Below are 19,977 nucleotides of genomic sequence, written 5' to 3' on the forward strand. Positions count from 1 at the left end.
ATATCAGATATGGCCCTTTGCAGGTGGGGTGGGACTCACTTTGTAGCCCTGCAGTCATCTCCTTGTTCATGATGCTCACAGCAAGCTTTTGGGACACTGTAATGTTCTTTGCTAACAACAGTTTCACTTTCCTGGAACAAGGAACACACTGTGAACCTAGAGCATATCACTGAGATGCCTGAATATGTGGAGCAAGGCAGAATTTCCATTTTGAAAATGGTATTTATTGTCCAATATTGTTTATTTTACACAAAACATTTATATGTAGCCAGTATTTCCTCAGAGCTGGAGATGATTTTATCGGAAAAATCTGTCTATTATTTCAAATTGGAGATTTCAGGTTCCAAAGGAGGTAATTCCCAGGCTTATATACAAAGCACAAAGCACCATATTTCAGAGTATGACTCATGAAACTACCATAGAACAATAAAAAAGTGTATAAGAGTGTATTCATTCAAACTCAAAGATTTTTATACATTAAAATGTATGCTCTGACTTAGCTTTTCAGTGTAATAATATAGATGCACAAAAAAGTAGTTTTACTTGACATCCTCAGTGATAGAAGTATTGGAAAAGTAATTTCAAACTCATTTGTAAGTAAAATTTGTCTTTTTTCTTGCCAAAATGAAAATCCTAAAAGCATCATTTTGCACCAAATCAAGCAATTCATTTGATTGTTAATGAAGCTTTCAAGTTAGGTTCCCCAGGCTGATGAGGTAGGCTATCTATTAAAAGGAAGTTTATGTTTCAAAATGAAGGTGTTATGGAAAATATTAACACAAAATATTTCAACTTACCAAGCACTTATCCATGGTTTATTTTAGTCTCAGACTAGGACATCTAGTTAACTTGTCTAGTTAATAGATTTTCTTCAAGAATAGTCTCTTCTAAGTGAATCTTCAATTTGATTTGCTCTTGGAATGCAATGGTTTCTATAGGTTAATAATCTTTACAGCTCATCCTCTGCACTTTCAAGAGTTCAGAAAAGTCATTTTCCATAAAAGGAAATAAGAAGAAAGATAGAAAATGCAAACCTGCAACAAATGGTATGGGTATTTTTGTGCTGGATCCCACAGAGGGCCTGTTCATGTTGTTTTAAGATGGTCTTAGTTGTTGCAAACTATTAACTCTCTCCTGCCTGTCTGCACATTTTGCTAGAAGTAAACAAATGAGCAGTTTTTGCTGATGAGTGTATGTCCTGAAGTAATTATGCAAATTCCCTTGAATTAAGCAATAAAGGCATTTATTCTCAAGTGGAAGTAGAATATTTTCATTTCAAGTACTTTTGATTTAAGAAAGGAAGTTTGAGAAATAAATAAATCGGGAAAAATTTCCCAGTGTTTTTTATTTTTATTTTTAAAGATTCCAAATAAGATCTTTTTTTTTTTTTATTTCAATACGAACAATAAAAATTGACAGAAATTCAGAGGAAATTCTGATGAGGCCAAATTAGACCTTTTGCTGGGGAAAAAAAAAACAATAACCAACACTGGAAAAATCATATGCTGCTTCCTCCTAGGTTGTTCCTTCTGATCTATATGTGACACATTCACAGCCCAAGGTTCTTCAGGAGATGGACATGATTCACAGTGCTGGCTGTGTGCACACACTTGTCCCTGTTACCTTCCTAACCCCTGGCTGCTCTTCAAAATACTTGCAAAATAGAGTTGACTCAGGGATCTGATGCCAGATTGCAACTGGGTCTCAGGATTTTCTTCATTTTCCAGGTTTGATACACGTTGTTTCCCATGAAGAGAAATTGTAGGGAGGAGACACTCATATTCATATCCTTCTCTTGTGGCCTGTCAGTGTGTTAGCTAGGTTGCATTGCTGTAGCACCTTGGTATCAGAAAATGTTTTTCTTATATGTCATAAAATAAATTAGGCTTAAAATAAGACTATTTTTAAAAATCTAACAAGAATTTTAGGTAAAGAGTGTTGTACAGACAACCTTACTTTAGGGAACATAGCATATGTAAGGATCTCCCAGGCAATGTCCTTGCCTAAAGAAGCCACTTCACAGCAATGAAAAAGCCCTGCTGAGCCACATGGGGCAGTTTCTTTCTGTAGTGCAGAACAGCCAGTGTTCAAAAAGCTGTGTTCCTCCTGTGTGCTAGAGCATGAAAAACTGCTCTGAGAAGACATAGATAGCTGGATAGTTAACAGCACGTGTTTTGCCTCCTCCTTTGCATTGCTGTTTGCAAGGCTTGCATAATCATCTGTGAGTTATTCAGGACATTGTATTCACTGAGGTTCAGCAGCCGGCGGTAATTCTCATCAGTATACCTGACTGAGAACATGCAGTAAGGGGAACACCGACTGGACAGGTCAAGTTTTCCTTCCTCCATCTCTGAGCAACAGCGCTTGACACCTGGAGAAAAAGAGAAGTTGCTGATGTGGTGCATCTTCAGCCAGCAGTGAGATAGTTCCACAACAGAAGAAAGAGGGAGTCTTTCCTCCAGGAGAGAATTCAGAGTTTAAATGCACCAATAATGCAGTCACATATGGCTGCCTCTTGTTAAAGTGCACCCAGAGCAATGAGGGTAGAAGAGAAAAGTGAGGGACAGCATTATAACATTCATCTGTAGCTTGCTCAACAGTTATTCCATTAAAGTCATGATTCAGACAAGCATATCAGCTTCAGAAGGCTCTCCAGTCACCACTGCCAACGTACCGGTACGCAACTGGTCCCCTGAGCAGCTGGGACCTCTGCAGACCCTGGATGATGGAAGGAAGTTGCTACTTACAGAATAGCATCCTGATTCCAGTCTTAAAGAGCTTGCCACCCGGACCCATCCCTGCATTTGCATTTTTCATGTCTCTCAAATTCAGCAAAAGCAGAATTTTGAATTTTCCATCCCTGCTACAAAGAAGTAAAGCAAATGTATCCCAACAGCTGTCAGTAAAGGAGACAAATACAAAGCAGGTGGCCTGCGAAGAAGAGTGGGAGCCCCTAGCGTTCACCTGAATCAGGGAAGTGGGTAGTGCTGTCTTTTGTTTAATGCTTTGCCGCAGCTTGTGTCTTACCGGGTGCTTTGTACTCTTGGAAGGTATCATTCACAAGTGGAAGAAAAATCACAATAGGGCATCGTGGCAAATCTGAATCTTGGAAGATGTAGCACTCCTTCAGGTTTTTCTTATCTTCATCACTCAAAGAAATTTTTGGGAATGGGATTTTCTGCTCCGAGTAATATTTGCACGCCTTCTCTAGAGACTAGAGTATCACAGATATGATCAGCATTAAAGTTCAGCCTGGCTGTCCTGAGGCCCCAAAATGAATATCTATTACTAATGTTTAGTGACATAGAGCTATAGAGTGGGTTCCTTCTTATCAGAGGTTGTTATACACATTGCTACCCCACGTGTTAGTGTACCACATGGATTACTAATCTCAAGATTTCAACTCAATAGCAGAGTTGGAGATTTCATTCAGAATTCCACTTTACAAAAGCAGAAGAAATTAGCAGAAGTTTGGGTTAAATCAAGTAGTGGAAAAGCCTGTGTTTGATATACTACATAGAATTAATCAGAAAAATAAATCACAGTGAGAAAAAATGTAAGATATTCTACTACATGCTTAGAGGCCAGGAAGCCAGAAGATAACAAAGTTTGAATGTGCAATTGTGTCTGTGCAGGCATTACGGCACAGTGTTCATTTAGATAAATATTTTACTGAGGGAAGACTAGAGTACTATGCTATACTGTGCCTTTTCAACTAAACAGGCAAAGATGTTTAACACTCCGTTTCTGACTAAACTCAGTTTCTGATGTATAAAGACCCAAATTATTTTTCTCCAAGCCTTTATAGACAGCTAATTAAATTTATCCCCATGAAACTGTTGTTTGGAAGCTACATCCTCTAACAAGATAATTTGAAAAGGGGTGTATTTAAATATAGGGCTGACATCACAGCTTTTGAAATGAGGATTTAGGTCACTCAGCAGATTTATTTCTCCTTTCCTTGAAGAAAAAATCACTGACCTCTTCTAGCATTTGAAGAAGGGAATACAGAAGTTAAAAACGAAGCAGCTGAATTAATGAGTAGTTCTAGGTTCTATAGGCAAACAAATTGAGACAGCATAATGTAACCTGATCCTCCTTACCGATGTATGAGATCCAGTAGTATAACTTAAATATATGATGACATCTACTTCCCTCTGTCGTCTTAAAAGCGGTGGACTGCTGGTATTGATGAAAAATCCAGCATCTATCATGCCCAGGTGATCAGGATTTTGCATCAGCTCGTTAGGACGTGAGTCTAACACAGTGTCTAAAAGGAAAATATTTATTGGAATAAGAAATGATTTGTTGCTATTTTGATAGGAAAAAAACCCACAAAGTTGAACTAGCCATCTCTTAGACCTTTCATTGTTGCAGTAGATAAATGTCAAATAGACACAAGAGGAACCTCAAAATACCACCCAAATTCATATTCTCAAAAATATTCTATATTGAGATTCCAAATAACCAATTTTAATAATTTGCCATCCATAAGCTATTTCTAGTATTTAAATTAAATCTCTCCTGCTTCATTTCAATCATTGTTTCATGCTGTGTCCATCACTGATATGAAGAACAAAATATCCTTTTCCTTTTTTACTATATAGATCTGTGCTTCTCTCTCGTTCCACTTCTCTTTGGACTACAAAGCCCCATTTCTTTCAGACTTTCTCTCATCTGTCATATTTTCTAGGATTTTTTCAGTCATATCTGCAGTTAGAGGCACAGCCTTGCTGAATTAAGGTAATTTCCATGTTCTCATGGTTACTTTAAATTTTGTTCTGTTGGCATCGAGCCTACCCTCTCAGTAGGGGCCACAGACATCTCAGCTAAGCCACATAAACACGTGCTTATATTTTAAAATAAACTTTAATACCTGGCAACTCTTTGTCTCTTCTCACCATTCAGAAAAATAGATAATTTGTTTTAGGTTTTTTTTCCCCTGTCAACAGATTTCTTTCAAAATTTCATCCCAACACCACGAGGATATGATGTCTCTTAAGTTTTTTTACCTTTCCATTGACAGAAGTGCTCATTTTCAAAGTAGTCACTATGCAGCTGATAACCCCTCAGGAAATTGTGATGCTGGGCAACTGAGAAGCGATCGGTTAAAGCACCCCGAAGAGCATTGGATAGGGTGCCAGGAGGGGTGTATATACGAGTCCTTAGCTCATGGGGCCTTGTAGGCAACACTGGATCTTCATCTAGAGTTGGAGAGAAATGTTAATGAATAACTAATTCATTTTTGTTTCTGGTTGGAATGGTATGTAAAAGATCTCAGAGTTTCACTGAACATACTCTAAAAAACAAACAAGCAAACAAACAAACAAAAAAACCTGTTCTGGAGCAGTACAGGGGCTACTGCACAAAGATTTGCTGGTGATCTTGAGGTCTGGCCTAAAGATGGCTCATCAGAAGCAATCTTTAGTCCTGAAAAACGGAGACCTTAAGGGAACCAAACAATTCAGAGAATATTCCTTCAGTTAGAAGAAAAGTTGTGTATTCACACATGAAGTAGAGGTAAGCATGGGCAAAATGGGGCTAAAGCATATGCTCCCACTCAGTCAGATGGGCAACAAAAAGGCATCACAAGATCTAACACAATAGATGACAGCTTCTAACCAATAATAACCCACTGCTACATGAGTAAATGCTTAATCAGTAGAATGAGAGTATCCCAGGAAATACATTCACACTTAGAAATTACAGGAAGTTTCCAGGGTGACTACATGGGGGCATATGTAGATGAAAAGCAGAAATGACACAAGGGGTGGTTTTTCACAACTTGCTATGCCAGACCTGGTGGCTGAGAGTGCAACAGGAGAGATCTTGGAGTTTGTATCATTGCACACATGTATGTCTTTATTTTCAGGATGTGTGCAATTAGAGCTACCATCACGTTAAATGATTTAGCAATAAAATTGTGGTTTTTGTATTGCTTCAGAAAACACCCTCTGGGCCTCATTTATCTCTGAGCCAGGATGAATCCAATGTAATAATTACTGTGTTGAGTAATAAAATCAAAATCCAGGAAATATTGATCAGCCAATTGATATATAGGTTGATTTCCTGCACTGGAAGTAAAAATAACTTTACTCTCTGATACAGAGTCTTTGTTCTGAGTCTGAACATGTCTGAGTGATAATGAGCAATGACAAAACATTTCCTGTCAGATGTGTGACCCCTGTAAAGCTTCCAAGTAAAGATTGAACCTTTCAATCAATAGCATTTTCATAAGTTTAATAATTAGAGCAGTATTTCCCTATTTATTCTATTCCTCTGAGTTCTTATGCTGGGAGAGGAAGTTGCCTTCTTTTTTAATAAGGATCCTATGATTCTGGATTCAAACTAGTTGAAAGAATGATATCAAAAGGCATGCAGAAGACTAAATGACCATAAGTGAAAGGTCTAAAAAATTTCTCACCAACTTCATCAATTTTGTCTTGAGTCCATCTCTTCCAGAAATCCTCTGAACTGTGTGACAGTCCCCAGATTTGTAAGAGGTTCACAGAAAAAATACTGCTCCACATACCTATGAAGAGAATTGTTGACCATTAGAACATGTTTTAACAATAAACTCTTTTTTTCCTTCTCTATCGATGTCCTAGATTCATTTTGGAATGACCGTAACTGAAATATTTCTAAACATTGAGGCTGGTCAATTTCTCTATAAACCTCAGTGACCTCTATTTCTGTTGCCGTCAGTTCTGTGCCTCATCTACTGCATGGCTTTGCTGCACAGTAAAGAAATAACAGAGTGGGAGAGAAGAAGAAGAGCAAAACCACTCAAGGAGAAAATCAAGATCTTAGATAATGCAGACATCACAAAAACATCAAAAAAAAACCTGTCTTTCTTATTGCAGATCCTCTTTTTCTACAGACACTCTGGTCACCTTTTCAGCCCTGAATCATTTCACAGAGGAAAGAAATGCCTGTTCAGCCATTTGGTTTGTAAGAGAAAAACTCACACCTTACTTTAAGTACTCACGTACTGCATGGGCTTCTGCTCTGCTGTATGCTCCTTCCTCCATCCATGATTTTCCCTCTCAGACTTTTCACAAGGGAACTGATGGCTTTGCTGACAAAATATGGCCCCAACAATGCCACTTTTTCATCTGCCATTGTAAATTTAAGTACATATTCTGATCAATTGTACTTCCTATTTTTCAGTGAGACACAGAAACCAATGCAGCATATCCAGTAATTAGAAAATGAATTTGCCTGTGGTGGAGCAGGTAAAATGGACCAACCTGAGAGCCAGCATTTTAACAATATTCCCTGGGGTACTGGCTATTTAATGTCATAGCATGTGTACTGAAATCAAGAAGCTTATAAGCAGTGTGAATGTAAGAAGAGGTGACTGAAACCCAGCTTGCACTGCTCTGTGTTAATCTGTTGGTATGTCATCAATTCTGACTACTCTAATCTCTTGTTAAAGTAGCTGATTGCCTTTAGACATAGCCCATCAGTACAACTCAGGCATTGACCAGAGAGATCCAGAAACCCTTTTGTTTCTGATCTCGTTTTTAATCTTGGGCAGCCTACATCTCTAGCACATAGGTTTCGCTATGTGGGATTGATGTTATATCTCACAGTGGAAGTGCAGCTGCATGTTTCCTGCAGTGTCAAAATGTTTGTAAATTGGAGTGCATTCAGAGAAGAATCAGAAGCATAGAAAATAAGTGTAAAACATTCCTTACAATGGAAGAAGGAGATTTACGGATTTCAGTTATAAGACAGAATTTCAGAAAGTTTAAGCATATCCAGACAACAATAAGAAAACAAAAAACAAAAAACAAAAACCAACCAACCAAACAAAAAAGATAAGGGATCTCTTACTGTAAACTTTTGGCTAAACTATAATGCACCTCCATTCCAGAAGGTGATCCTATAGCAGCAGTCAGTAGGTCTGACCAGAAATGTCCATGTGCTCTGCCACTTCCTGAAGAGGCAGAGCAATGAAACACTTCACCTTGCAGGTAGCAGATCCGGGATTCAGGTAGTTTTTTTAACATGCGTCCCATGAAGAACTTGCTTCCAAAATTCTCTGCAGGGATGAATGCGCCATACTTCAGCAGCCCCACCTCGTAGGGGGTGAACTCCACCCACTCTGTAATACCAACACAAAAGGACACTTTGAGCTCTCTCAGGCTCTCAGCTGGGTATGGAGCTGCTAGGACATAAACCAGTCAGATTTCTGTTTATTGTGCTGTCTTTGCAAAGCCTTACTGATAAACAGCCACCTGCAGAGCCAGGCAGCTGAGCTCAGATGTGGTGGCAATGGGGCTTCCTTAATTGCAGGGAGGCAGGAGCAGTCTGCCCAGTGATAGTGGCATCAGAAGAACAGAGTGTACGTAATGAGCATGGCAAGGCTCCAGCCCTTAACACCATGTGCTGCACCAATCCAGCAGGCACTGGGTTTCACTCTGCCCTTGCATCCATCACCTCTAGGTGGAAGTACCTCCACTGTTATCAGTACAGCTAATAGGATGCATTTCTTTCCCTTGAATAATTCAGGTGTGTTCAAATATGGATACTCAGCTCTAGAGGAATGAGTTTGTTGTAAGCGGCTAGTTATACACCCATACACCCTGTGCAAGGTAAGGAAGATAGCACTACTTTTTTACTTTCTTGGATGTCTTCTCGTAGTGAGGAGCAGCTGTCTGATACGACTGCAGTATGAGCGAAGTTTGGGACAAAGAGGCTGTAGACCACATTTTCATTCATGTGATTCGTTGTTTTTCACCTCAACCATAAAAATTTGATATGAATTTATTTTCCCCCTTTTCTCCCAATCTAGCCTTTTCTGCTTATGAAAAAAACTAATCAAAATAATGAGCAAAGAAAAAGATTCAGTTGGGAGGAGGCCAGATGCTTTTCCAGTCCTTATTATAACCATGAGGTCTTTCTTGATATTTAAAAAATGAAGCACTTAAGATATGGGCATTTACAAAAAGCAAAATTTGATTCTCAGACAAATTCAATACTTTTTTGCTCTAGGTGCTCCATCTAATATCTCCAAAATGGCTTTTCTGGCAGGATTTTGATTCTGTATGTCTAAAATATTGAAGTAGCTGATCTGTAATAGCTCTTGTATTAAAATTGTATTGAGGTAATGGCTATTTCTCTATAAAATAGCAAATAGACCAGGGCTACCAAGCAGAGAAGAGCAAATCAAATCACAGGAATCCAGTTGCCAGTTTTAGCACCACAGGAGCTGAAATATTGCCCTTACCTTTGAAATCCTGAGTGCTGTAGTTGTCCCGGACACAGACTGACACATAGATGGGCAGTGGGTTCTGGCCATCACACAGCGCTTCTCGTTGATCAGAAAGTTTGTGGGGGTCTTTCTGGTTTTGAAGAAAAACTGTTATGTCAGAAGAGGTGGAAACAACTCGTCTCAAACTCCTTCTGTACGTGCAATCAACACTTCAGGTAAATTGCCTGAGAACACATCTGATTTTATCTAAAGATTAGCCAGAATCTAATGGCACTTGTCAAATTATGCTGCATTCACAACCTATTGTATTGACATACACTTTGGAGATTATTGACAATAAAAATGTCAGAGCATTTGTTGACATGGAGAACTTCACTCTATTTGGAGGTATATTCTCTGAACTGACAGGCAAATTTTCTCTCTATTCAGCAGAAATAAGAATAATAAGTAAAAGCAGCTCTCTAAGAAAAAGAATATGTATCATACCCCATCGTTTAGTAAGTATTCAATCATAAGCCCCCAAAGATCAATAAATGATGTTCTGTATCCCTCTTCTTTCCGCTGACATAGCTGCTTATTGTAATACTTCATGCGATCCATAGAGAAGCAGCCCATCTTGCATTTGGTTGCTTGTTTCTGGGCTTCACTAATATGTGAGTCAAGGTCCTTCTGTGACCAGTAGGCATCCCTGTATAAGTTGGCCATGGTCCTGGAGAAAGATAAGGCAGGCAAGAAAAATTAAAAGGAGCAAAAGAAGGCTTCAAACTTTCTGGGGAAAGAGGTCTACATTTAGGGATTTATATCTGTTTGTCCAAATTTTATTTTTGGTGCTCCATTCAGCTGAATGAGCTTTCCAAATCCTCAACAACTGTTTTAGTTTTTCAAAGTCACTTTCAAAAGAAGAGGGCCTAAAAATTGCTTTAACATAAGAATGAATTACTATTTTTTGAAGTAGGTTACAACTTCCAGTACCAGGCTCCTCATTGGTAGCAATCAGTAGCCGTGTGATGACAACTCCATGCAGGAGCATCACTCTCAAAAAGCCAGGTCCACTCTCTTATATGAACTGGCCTTACCATGTGGTGCCAGACAGCCCGCTGATGTAGGTTACACAATCCAGGAGATTTAATTTCTTGAGTCCCATGAGACTGCCATACAGTCCTGTCATTGACTTTAGTCCACCACCTGTCGTGATGATAGCCACAACAGGGACCTGTTGGACAGAGGAGAATGGGACAGTCACACTGATGGCACTCAATAGATTGCCATGGGATCTGGCCACTGCTCCCAGGCTGGTCCTGATCTGAAAGCCTGGGTTCCATTCTGGAAAGAGAGGCTCTGAAACAGCAGTGACTGCTAATTCTGCTTCTCTTTGGATAAATATGTGTTAAGTGATCATCTAAAACCTGGGTTCCTGTCCATATTTAGTTTAGGGTAAATGAGGGCACATGAGAACAAGCAAAAAAGCTTTATTTGATGGTGACAATGTGTTTTCTCTATATTTCCATCCCTTTGCCACTCTGTTCTGTTTCATGAATCTACTACTCTTTTTTGAAAGCCCACATGCCAGCCTCAGGAAGAAATACTTCCACTGTTGCTGAACAACTCTCATCAACCTTGCTTTCATCACTATCATTAAGTTACTTTAAAACACAGGATATTTACTTTGCAGAATTTCAGAGTTGCAAGAAAGGGAAGACCCTATAACATGTATTCAGTGGAGATGTTTATCCTAAGCTTTCAGAAATTGTGACATTTGAACACTGCAAGAAATCTTTGCTATTTAATGTGTTTAATATGCACATAGTATTTATGAATCAAGCCAGCTATAGAATAGGATGGAAGGGGTGGACACACCTCAGGTCTGACACATTGAGAGTCAAGTAGGATAGATCTGCTGCAACTGCTGTTTCTTGAAATAGCAGAACTTCGCAGCAAAGATAGACAACAGACATGTGGCCCATTTTGCTGACCTCTCCTCTAGAAGAGTACACAAAGGTGCTAGAAATTCAAGATCCATCCCCACCACACACACACATACTTCATGATCCTGTAGATCCTCTTGTAGGTGAAAAACATTTTTCATCGCGCTCGCTACATACTTCTTCCTTTTGCCCAGGAAAGCCCTCTCATCTGAACATAAGTCAAATCCAAAGCGCATGTCCAGGTCTTGGTGGCATGAACAGTTACTAAGATAAACACAGGCACATATTTTACATATTAATAAACTCAGATAGATAGATAGACCAAGAATAATCTATATTTCCCTTCAAGCAGGTTTATGCAATGTGATAGGAACGTGAGAATATTCTAACTACTTTTGAAAGAAAGAAAAACATATTAAAATTAGTAAGGTTAACAGTGGCATTCTATCCCATTAGCAATAACTAATTAGAAAATAATATACAGCATTTTAAAATGAAATATACATATATATTCTAAAACTAAAAGAACTACAAAATTCAAAAATCTATTCAAATGTTCTAAAATGAGTATATTGATTTCCCCTTTCATAAGGAATTCTAGTGTATGTTTTCTCATTGCAAATCTAAGAATAAATACAGTTTTTCAAATGTTGGCTGTTGAGCAGCTCCAGTGGGAGCGTATCCCCCTCTAGCGGTGAGCACCGCTGAGGAGAACAATCTGAGTTCAGAATTAAATTACTTTTCTGTTTTGCTTTCTACTTAGGCACAAAAAGAAAAGATCAGATTGCCCAGTGGTGTGTGTGACATGTGGTTATGGATAAGACGAAACATTTTCATGTTTCCTGAAGAGTTCAATTTTGGGTCCTCTCTTTTTTATCTTCTTGTTGTTGTTTGCTTTTTTGCTTCATTTTTTTTAAAGTCAAACTTCTTATTTTTCTGAATTTCAGAAACCGAAATTAATAAAAAATAATATTATGTGGTCAAAGTCAAAATAATGCTAAAATAAATAGGTGATAATCAACATCTATTGCTGAAAGTCAAATTCAAAGCCTAATTATATATAATATATTGCACACATGCTCTTCAGTTTACTTATACCCTTTCCATGTGGTTTAAACAGTGTCAAAATCAATAGCTCAAACCTTTAGGAATAGGATACCCCTTACCATCTTTCTGCTTTCACATTCAAATCAAATCTTTTCTCCTGAAAAACAAATATATAAACAGTATATTTTTATTTTCATTTTCAAGTTTCTTTTTCCCCTTTCTCTCCTGGGGTCATTGCTTGACTTAGACTCCAGCAAAGACTGGCAATAACTAAGTCAAATGTCTGAGATTTCTGCATATATTTTCAAGACCATTCATCTGTCCTCAGTGGAATATTCCTACCCACAGATCCCAAGTTCTTCCAGGACACATTAACAAACTTCATACAAAGGATGCTGAGATTAGTGCAGTAAGTCCAATTTCCTGTGCTATGAATGAACTTTTTGCAACATCCTGAAATACCACTTGTTGTATGTTTCCCATTCTTTAGGCTCTGACATGCAACAGATCTTTGACTTCCTGCCCACAGACCTGCAGTGAAAAGATTGCAATTCTGCACTCACTATTTCTCAGATTTAACTTTGCCTTAAAATTATTATTGCAACCTTCATACTGTTAGTTAACTGGCAAAGAGTGCTCTGTTCTGGGGGGATGCTTTAATGGCCCTGAAATCTGATGTTCTCTCACTTCTTTGCATGAGATTTTCCCTGGAGATCTGTAGGTGTTTCTTCACAATAACACAATATTTTACAACAAGGATCTGTTTCTTATTCTACTTATTATTACTTTTTTTCAATTAATTTCATTGCTTTATACAGCCATACCTACTTTAAGCAATATTCTTATCACATCATTTAAAATTCATATACTAAATTTAATATTTTTAATACAATTTATATACAGTCCCTTAAAGGAAATAATTTACTGCAGGCAGATTTATTGTCTTTTCCATAGTTTGTGTTCAAAGGGAAATCTCTCTTCAAAAGAGGGATCCATGAACATGGAGATATGTAGTGAAGAAATCATAATTATTTTTTTGACATCCTTGAAAGTCACTCTATCTGCTACTGGCGCGTGATGGAGACAAATGGAGGAACAACCTGCTTCTCCAGAGAAAACAGCCAGAGAAACAGAGTTCTTGTTTGTTAGAGGTATGAGAAAAAATCAGAATATTTCTCACTCTTTTGGCAGCCATTTACGGGGGCTCCTCTGGGAAGTATTACAGAGGCTTGAAATGATTTCTACTTGAGTGACATTTTGTTCCTCAAGGAAGTGATGCTCACCTCTGCAATTGTCGTTTTCATTCCCATAGGCAATGAATTCAGCATCAGCACTGGGGATCCTGTTTCTGTACTGAACCTGCAGGTCCACTGGGAAAACAACATACTTTAGGACAAAAACAGTCACAGGTTTACCCTCTCCAGCTCCTCCCACCTTCTAGAGGGCGATTTATGGTCAGTTCAACATTAAGGCCACCTCCAACGTACAGGGTGGTAGCGCCTCTTCTTTGGCAACATGACATCCAACGTTGGCTCAGCATACTTGATATAGTGGAATTTGGTGGGACCTGATGGGCTGACCACTCCATCAGGGCCCAGTGTGATATCCTGTGTCCCTTCAAAGGATCCTTTCACAGTAAGGGAAAGCTCCTTCTCTGGAAAAAAAGCAACACACAGTACAAAGTATATGAGAAAGTCAGTATGATTAAACTGGAAATTGTGCTGCCTTGATTAAAGGTGGAGTGCCAATATCACAGTTGTAGAGTTTGGACCACAACATTGCCTAATGGAAAGCAATCTGAAAGGAGTCCGAGTAGCAAAGGGAAAAAAGCAAAGCTAAGACTATTTTCTTAAAAAGAGACTCTACATATTCTTACTGTTACATACAAGTGAGATATCAACTTTGAAGCAGTCCTAATAGATCTTGTTGGCATATACCTAAAGGATTACAAGATGCAGTCATCAAAGTATATAATTACGTAATGAATTTGCCTGGTGCTAATTGCACTGAATAATGCAAATAATATTTGTTTCACCAATTCAATATGTTGTATGAAATAGGTATTTTCTCACTAGTAGACTGTTGTTAGATACCAAAGCAATAAACTTACTTGACTTTTTCTGCTGCTTTTCATTCACTTCCACTTCTAAGCAACAAAGTTCACGACACTGTAAAAGAATAGGTAAAAAAGATCATCACATTTTCTGAAAAAGCACTGCTATTAATAGTGTTTTGGGGGGCTTGTTTGTTTTATGGAATTCACATCTCTTTCACACTATGTAAGTATGCTTATCTAGTGCTGTGCTTACCCACCAGGCATGGTTCATCTCCCTTAGTGGAGATCAGTTAGTTATCAACAAGTGGCTTAACAGTCTCTTAATGACTGTGCTTAAATAAACAGCAGTATGTTATCGAAGGAGTACCAGAGGGAAATGGAGGGAAAGAGTGTGTGGCTTGAAATATAGGACAGACATTAAATAATTGGATACCATTATTCATTCTCCAATGAACACGGAAATAAAATATTCCACTCTCAAATTATCTTAACAGGAAAGGAGGAAGAAAGAATGGCATAGTGGCTATCTAGTAGCTGACAGTTTTGCTAACCCCCAGGCTTTCCTATCCTTTTGTATTAAGTAAATAATTACAGACAATTTCTTAAGAAAAAGACACATACCACTAAGACTCCATTTGTAGCAATGTTTTCATATGGACCGGACCTTTGATATAAAAAGAAAAACACGGCTTTTTAGATCAAACAAACGCCCACCTATCTTTGTTCATGATGTTGCTCTTCCTCCCCTTTAGAAGGGTGAGTGCCAGAGGGATCCCTGCAACTATGCAAGAAGATCCTTTCTATGCTTGCTTGGACTGAGTACTGCTCCAAGGGCATTTGTCCCAATACCAAAGCTGAATGATATACATCATGACTACTTTTTCTTTTCTTTTCTTTTTTTTTAGGCAATCAGATTTTTCCTGTCACTGTAACATAAAGCACAGATATTCCACCAAGAACTTGCTAAAACACTGGCATATCCCTGAAGGGAAGGATAGCTCTATGTACTTGCTGATGTGCAAATATAATCAAAGGGGTAAAAGATGTGAATGGAAAAAAAAATCTGACCATGCTGGTGGAAAAGCCTTTCACTAGAATATCAAACACAATGGCATTTTGTTGGGCGGGGAAAAAAAAATCTGACCATGCTGGTGGAAAAGCCTTTCACTAGAATATCAAACACAATGGCATTTTGTTGGGCAGGGAATAAAGAGAATTTACAGGAGCAAAATGGTGCTGCAAGTGGAAAATTTAAAGATACAAAGGAAACCTAACCAGAATGGTTCTGCATTAGAAGCCTGCCCAGTGCTTAAACAGAAACAGGCTTGAAATACTGATACACTTGCATGCACACATAAGCTTACGTGTATGCACTTAGAAAGCCTTTTGAAATGTCTTGCAGAAGACTAAGTCTGACACTGTTGATAGGAGAGACAATGCTGGGAAGTGTGCTCTGAGAGCAGCTATGTGTGAAGCTGGCAAGAGGATCAGCCAGGTGTTTCACTCCAGCAGAGGAGTACTGAAGAAGAATGTTGTCTCTTTTTAACAGAAATCCCACAAAGTGTGGAATCTAGTGCTGTTTCTATGTTTTAGCAAATAATCACTACCAGATTTTTTAAAGAATCAGCATTATCACTTACAAGGTCTCCAGTTTGAATTCAACCTCTAGCTCCTCCTTGGCCTAAAAACAAGAACAGAAAATTAAAGGAAGTAGTGTGATGCTTTCTCCCTTGTCTAAACCCAGGTAACAAGTATGCAGTATTGAAGTAACTGGTTGCAATGTACAGCCTGTGATAAAGATACCAGTGTGGAACATCGGAAACAACCATTTAATAGTTTCATGATTCCTTCCTCTCCTACTTCCTTCTACTGGCTATATCAAAACAATCTGTGTTTTTATCTCTTACTGAAAATGCTCCAGTAAGACAATTGGCAACTTGTTCTGCTATCTGAATTCTGCCTTTCCCTCCTACCTATTCCTGGCTCTATTTAGCAATGATGAATTGTCCTTGCTATTAGCTTGGAAGTTAAAGGTACTTTCCACTCATCACTTCTAATATAGTAATAAAAGACTAATATTATTGAGTAATTTAGATAGAGTTACGCAACTCCCTGCAAGACAGTGCTGATATTTATTTATGAGTTATTTGTAAGCAACCTAGTTTGGGAACCAGAAACAACTCGTAGCAAGAAGTTGTAGGATATTTCTCTGATCTGATCTACAGACCTCAAAGGAAATCAAGATTCTTTTTCCCATTTTACAGATGACTAGATCAGTTATTCATAGCCTGGAAACAGCACTCATTGCCAAACAATTGTCAGCTGGCTTTTCATTGTAGTGCACTGCAGAGGGATACAAACAGGAGTTACTTCAGCTTTCCTTCCTGGCATGGCTTCAATATGGCAGTAGGTAAAATCAAAGATGCGGAGGACAGTGGCTATGAATTACATGGGAAAAAGGTCTTTACAGACCAGTCACTCTGCAGCAGCTGTAGAGCCTTGGTATGGCTCAGAGATAACTTAGTCAGATCCCTCCTCTGCATACTGCACTGTTTCAGACATTCGCTCCTTAATCACTTATAAAAACACCACCAGGAGGGGCTCAGGCTTTCCAACTCAGATTTATGACCACAGTTTTTGCTTACATTTATATTTTGTGTGGAAGTTAACATACCAATTACTGGGATTAGTGTTCCACTGTGGATTTAGAAATCTCACTCCAAGTTTTTGGAATTGTTCTGTAACTCCCCACTAGTATCTTGGTTGCTATATTTTAAACCTATTGGAGTCACACAGCTTTTGAAGAAGAATCAAATTGGAGCAGAAGTTCCTGAGTTCAATCCCAGGAAATAAAACAAGGATATCATGATAGGAGTACCAACTAATGCTCACTTCTGGCAGTCAAGTAGCTGTAGCCATAAAGGAACTTCTTCATGGAAGATACCATAGAGAAGGGTTTCAATAGACTTTGCCAGAGATGTGGAAGTAGGACAAAGCAGGGCAATACATAGAGCAGGAAATGGAAACATTACAATTTATGGATAAGGCTTGAAAACTCAAGTATCTGTGCCCTCTCCACCCCCTCCTGTCAGATCTTACAGACACCGATCTCACAGAGCTCACCGTTGAGCTGGGCTTGAAATACAGGAGCACTGTTCTATCAATTGGAAGTTTAGCAGTATCAAAGAGCGTACAGAGGAGATGGTCATCTGGCGTTGCAAAATCCTCATCGTACACTGTCAGCTCCAGCACATTCTAGAAAGATAAGGAGAGGGGTTTTAGACTTTCTAAACTCTGGACAACACTGGTTGTAGAGAAGAAGTACTGAGCATGTGTGTGAAAAGAAAAGTTGAAGAATTAACTGTCATCTCACCTGGGAGAAACATACTATAATTTTAAAATGGATTCTTCTCTGTACAGCTTAATTGCTATAAAATGAGCAATACATTGTCTATACTTACATGACAGCTTCTTCATCTCCTGAAGTCTCTACCTACTTTGCACTAACTGGTACGAGTCCTTAATACCTAAAACCTGAGTAAAGCGCTAAGTCTCTGACCATCAAGTAACACCAGACCAGATTTCATGATGAAAGCTAGACAAGCAGAAACCATCTTGAGATAAACACTCTTGAATAAAGCCATTATTTCATCATACTACTGTAAAAGCCAGTTTTTGTAGATTGGCACTACGAATATAAAGAATACATGCTTCAAATATGCTTCTGAGTACACAGAAGGCTTATTCATCCTCTTTGCTGAGAAGATACTAGGGAGTATATATCAGAAGTAGGTGCTATCTGCTGTTGTACCTCCTCAGTGTTCAACAGCACATTAGTTGTATGGCACATCAGTTACACTCAAAACCTTGTTTCCTTTCACATTATAATAGCTGAGCTACAATGAAAGATGACACAGAGAAGGAGTTCTACAAGAAATCTGAATTCTGTGACCTCTTCTTATTCACATCATTTCCAACAAACTCTACAGAATCATTATTGCTTATTTAAGGTCTAGGGTTTTCTGCCCTAATTTAACGCTGGACTCTGCAGCTGTGCCTCCATGAGCAATTTAAACAGAATCATTGAATGTTTCCAGGAACTCATTTAACATTTTTAACAGACCCTTATCATATACTCTATACCGAACTCCTGGGACAGTACAGGGAGTAGGACCCACCAAACTCAGCCATCTTCAGGCAGACAGATTTGGTTCCTTACCTTGACTTTACTCTGGATCCTGAAGTAGAAGGTTTCATTCCACACTGGGTCGTTGGAGTTTCTTATCGTTTTGGTGCGGCACTTTTCGATTGCTGCCGTAGGCAGCCACAGTGAAACATAGCAATCAGCCTGGCTTACTGAGCAGGTAAAGAAATAGAGCAGTGTTAATGTGAAAGTAACCTGTCATGAAACCATGACATAACCACTGCCACGTGAAACTAAAAATTGACTGTATGGTACCTACAGCAAGTGTGATTTATTTAAAGGCAGAAATGCCTGAGGTAAGCGACTTTTTCCAAGATATTTTCTCTGAGGGAAAAAGCACACAGATGATAAGATGCAAAACTTTCTGTCACACGGACAGTTCTTAATACTAAAATAAGCAGACACAATAAGACACAATAATAAAATAAGCAGATGCAAAAAGTTCCTGATTCTAAGAATGGACATCCTTACATAAGAGAAGCACAAGTGATGGTAACAGTAAATGGAAAGTACTCTTCAGCAGCAGGTAAGGACTCTGCAGGCAGGTCAGAGAACAGAGCTTGCACATCCACTTACGGAGAAAAGCAAAAACTCTTCTGGACTTACCCAGCTTCCATATATCATCTTGAAGTAACAGTAACATATAGAGGTATATATGTATATTTTGTATTTATAATATCTATGATAACGTGTAAAGCATTTATAATAGTAGTATGTAGGTGTACATATTATATTTATATACATATATATATAAGGTTCTGTCAGCAGCTTGACTGTCCTTGTCTGGAGTGCCATCTTCTGCTCTTCCTCATTCCTACCTCCCCGCCGCTTTTCTCTCTTTGCCTCCTTCACTCTACTTTCTTTCTGGCTCTGTTAGCCAAGATGAATTCTGCTTTCAGTATTCAGGTTTCTTCCTTTTCTTAAAGAACAAAATCCCAAAGGGAAGAAAAAGGCTCACAATGGGATACCTTCCTGCTCTCTGTTCAAGCCCACTGGTGGAAGCAACAGACACTAATTAACCCAGTACCATCTGTTTCTCCTGCACACACATCACAGCATGATGGGCTTCACAAACTGATCACTGTGGGAATAGTAATTCCCAGGGATGGATCTTTTCACTTCAGACCTTTTGTTTGAATACCAAATCTCTTTGCTTTCTGCTCTACTTACATGCCTACCAATTTTGCACTAAGCTCTGGGAGATGTACTCAGTTCTTCACAATTCCCATTGGTATGGATGAACATTAAGCAGCATCAAGAGCATCATTAATAGACAGCAGAGAGCCACTGCAACACAGTTGTTGCATATTCACAGCAAGTTGCTAGGAGACTGACTGAAAACACTGGCTGTTTATCCTAAATGTCTCCCCAGTGGAGGCATGTCAATTCAGCCTGGTCAATCTGGATGCTTTGTATGTTTTTCCTTGCTTATGAACATTCATTCATCTCTGAAGGAGGATCAAAATGTCCCACATGCATCTTTTCCAAGTGAAGGAAGTTGCTTGTCTTTTTTTTGTTTGTTTTG

At 38.7% G+C, this 19,977-nt stretch overlaps 1 protein-coding gene across 1 annotated transcript in view; it reads right to left on the minus strand.

The window, feature by feature from the left end:
- Positions 1-2,140: 2,140 nt before the first annotated feature.
- Positions 2,141-19,977, minus strand: part of LOC100542789 (cytosolic phospholipase A2 epsilon-like) — a 52,244-nt gene continuing 34,407 nt past the window's right edge. The window contains exons 12-27 of the mRNA XM_031553390.1: positions 18,468-18,604; positions 17,372-17,503; positions 14,303-14,360; positions 13,680-13,846; positions 13,476-13,562; positions 12,312-12,349; positions 11,262-11,409; positions 10,297-10,433; positions 9,707-9,929; positions 9,236-9,350; positions 7,973-8,110; positions 6,425-6,532; positions 5,013-5,204; positions 4,104-4,270; positions 3,028-3,214; positions 2,141-2,371 (exon numbers count right to left, since the gene is read on the minus strand). Of these exons, the coding sequence (XP_031409250.1) occupies positions 2,160-2,371; positions 3,028-3,214; positions 4,104-4,270; positions 5,013-5,204; positions 6,425-6,532; positions 7,973-8,110; positions 9,236-9,350; positions 9,707-9,929; positions 10,297-10,433; positions 11,262-11,409; positions 12,312-12,349; positions 13,476-13,562; positions 13,680-13,846; positions 14,303-14,360; positions 17,372-17,503; positions 18,468-18,604 (2,246 nt within the window). The 3' untranslated portion in view covers positions 2,141-2,159. The remainder of the gene's footprint in view (positions 2,372-3,027; positions 3,215-4,103; positions 4,271-5,012; positions 5,205-6,424; positions 6,533-7,972; positions 8,111-9,235; positions 9,351-9,706; positions 9,930-10,296; positions 10,434-11,261; positions 11,410-12,311; positions 12,350-13,475; positions 13,563-13,679; positions 13,847-14,302; positions 14,361-17,371; positions 17,504-18,467; positions 18,605-19,977) is intronic.

Source organism: Meleagris gallopavo, chromosome 5 (assembly GCF_000146605.3).
Source record: "Meleagris gallopavo isolate NT-WF06-2002-E0010 breed Aviagen turkey brand Nicholas breeding stock chromosome 5, Turkey_5.1, whole genome shotgun sequence".
NCBI lineage: Eukaryota > Metazoa > Chordata > Aves > Galliformes > Phasianidae > Meleagris > Meleagris gallopavo.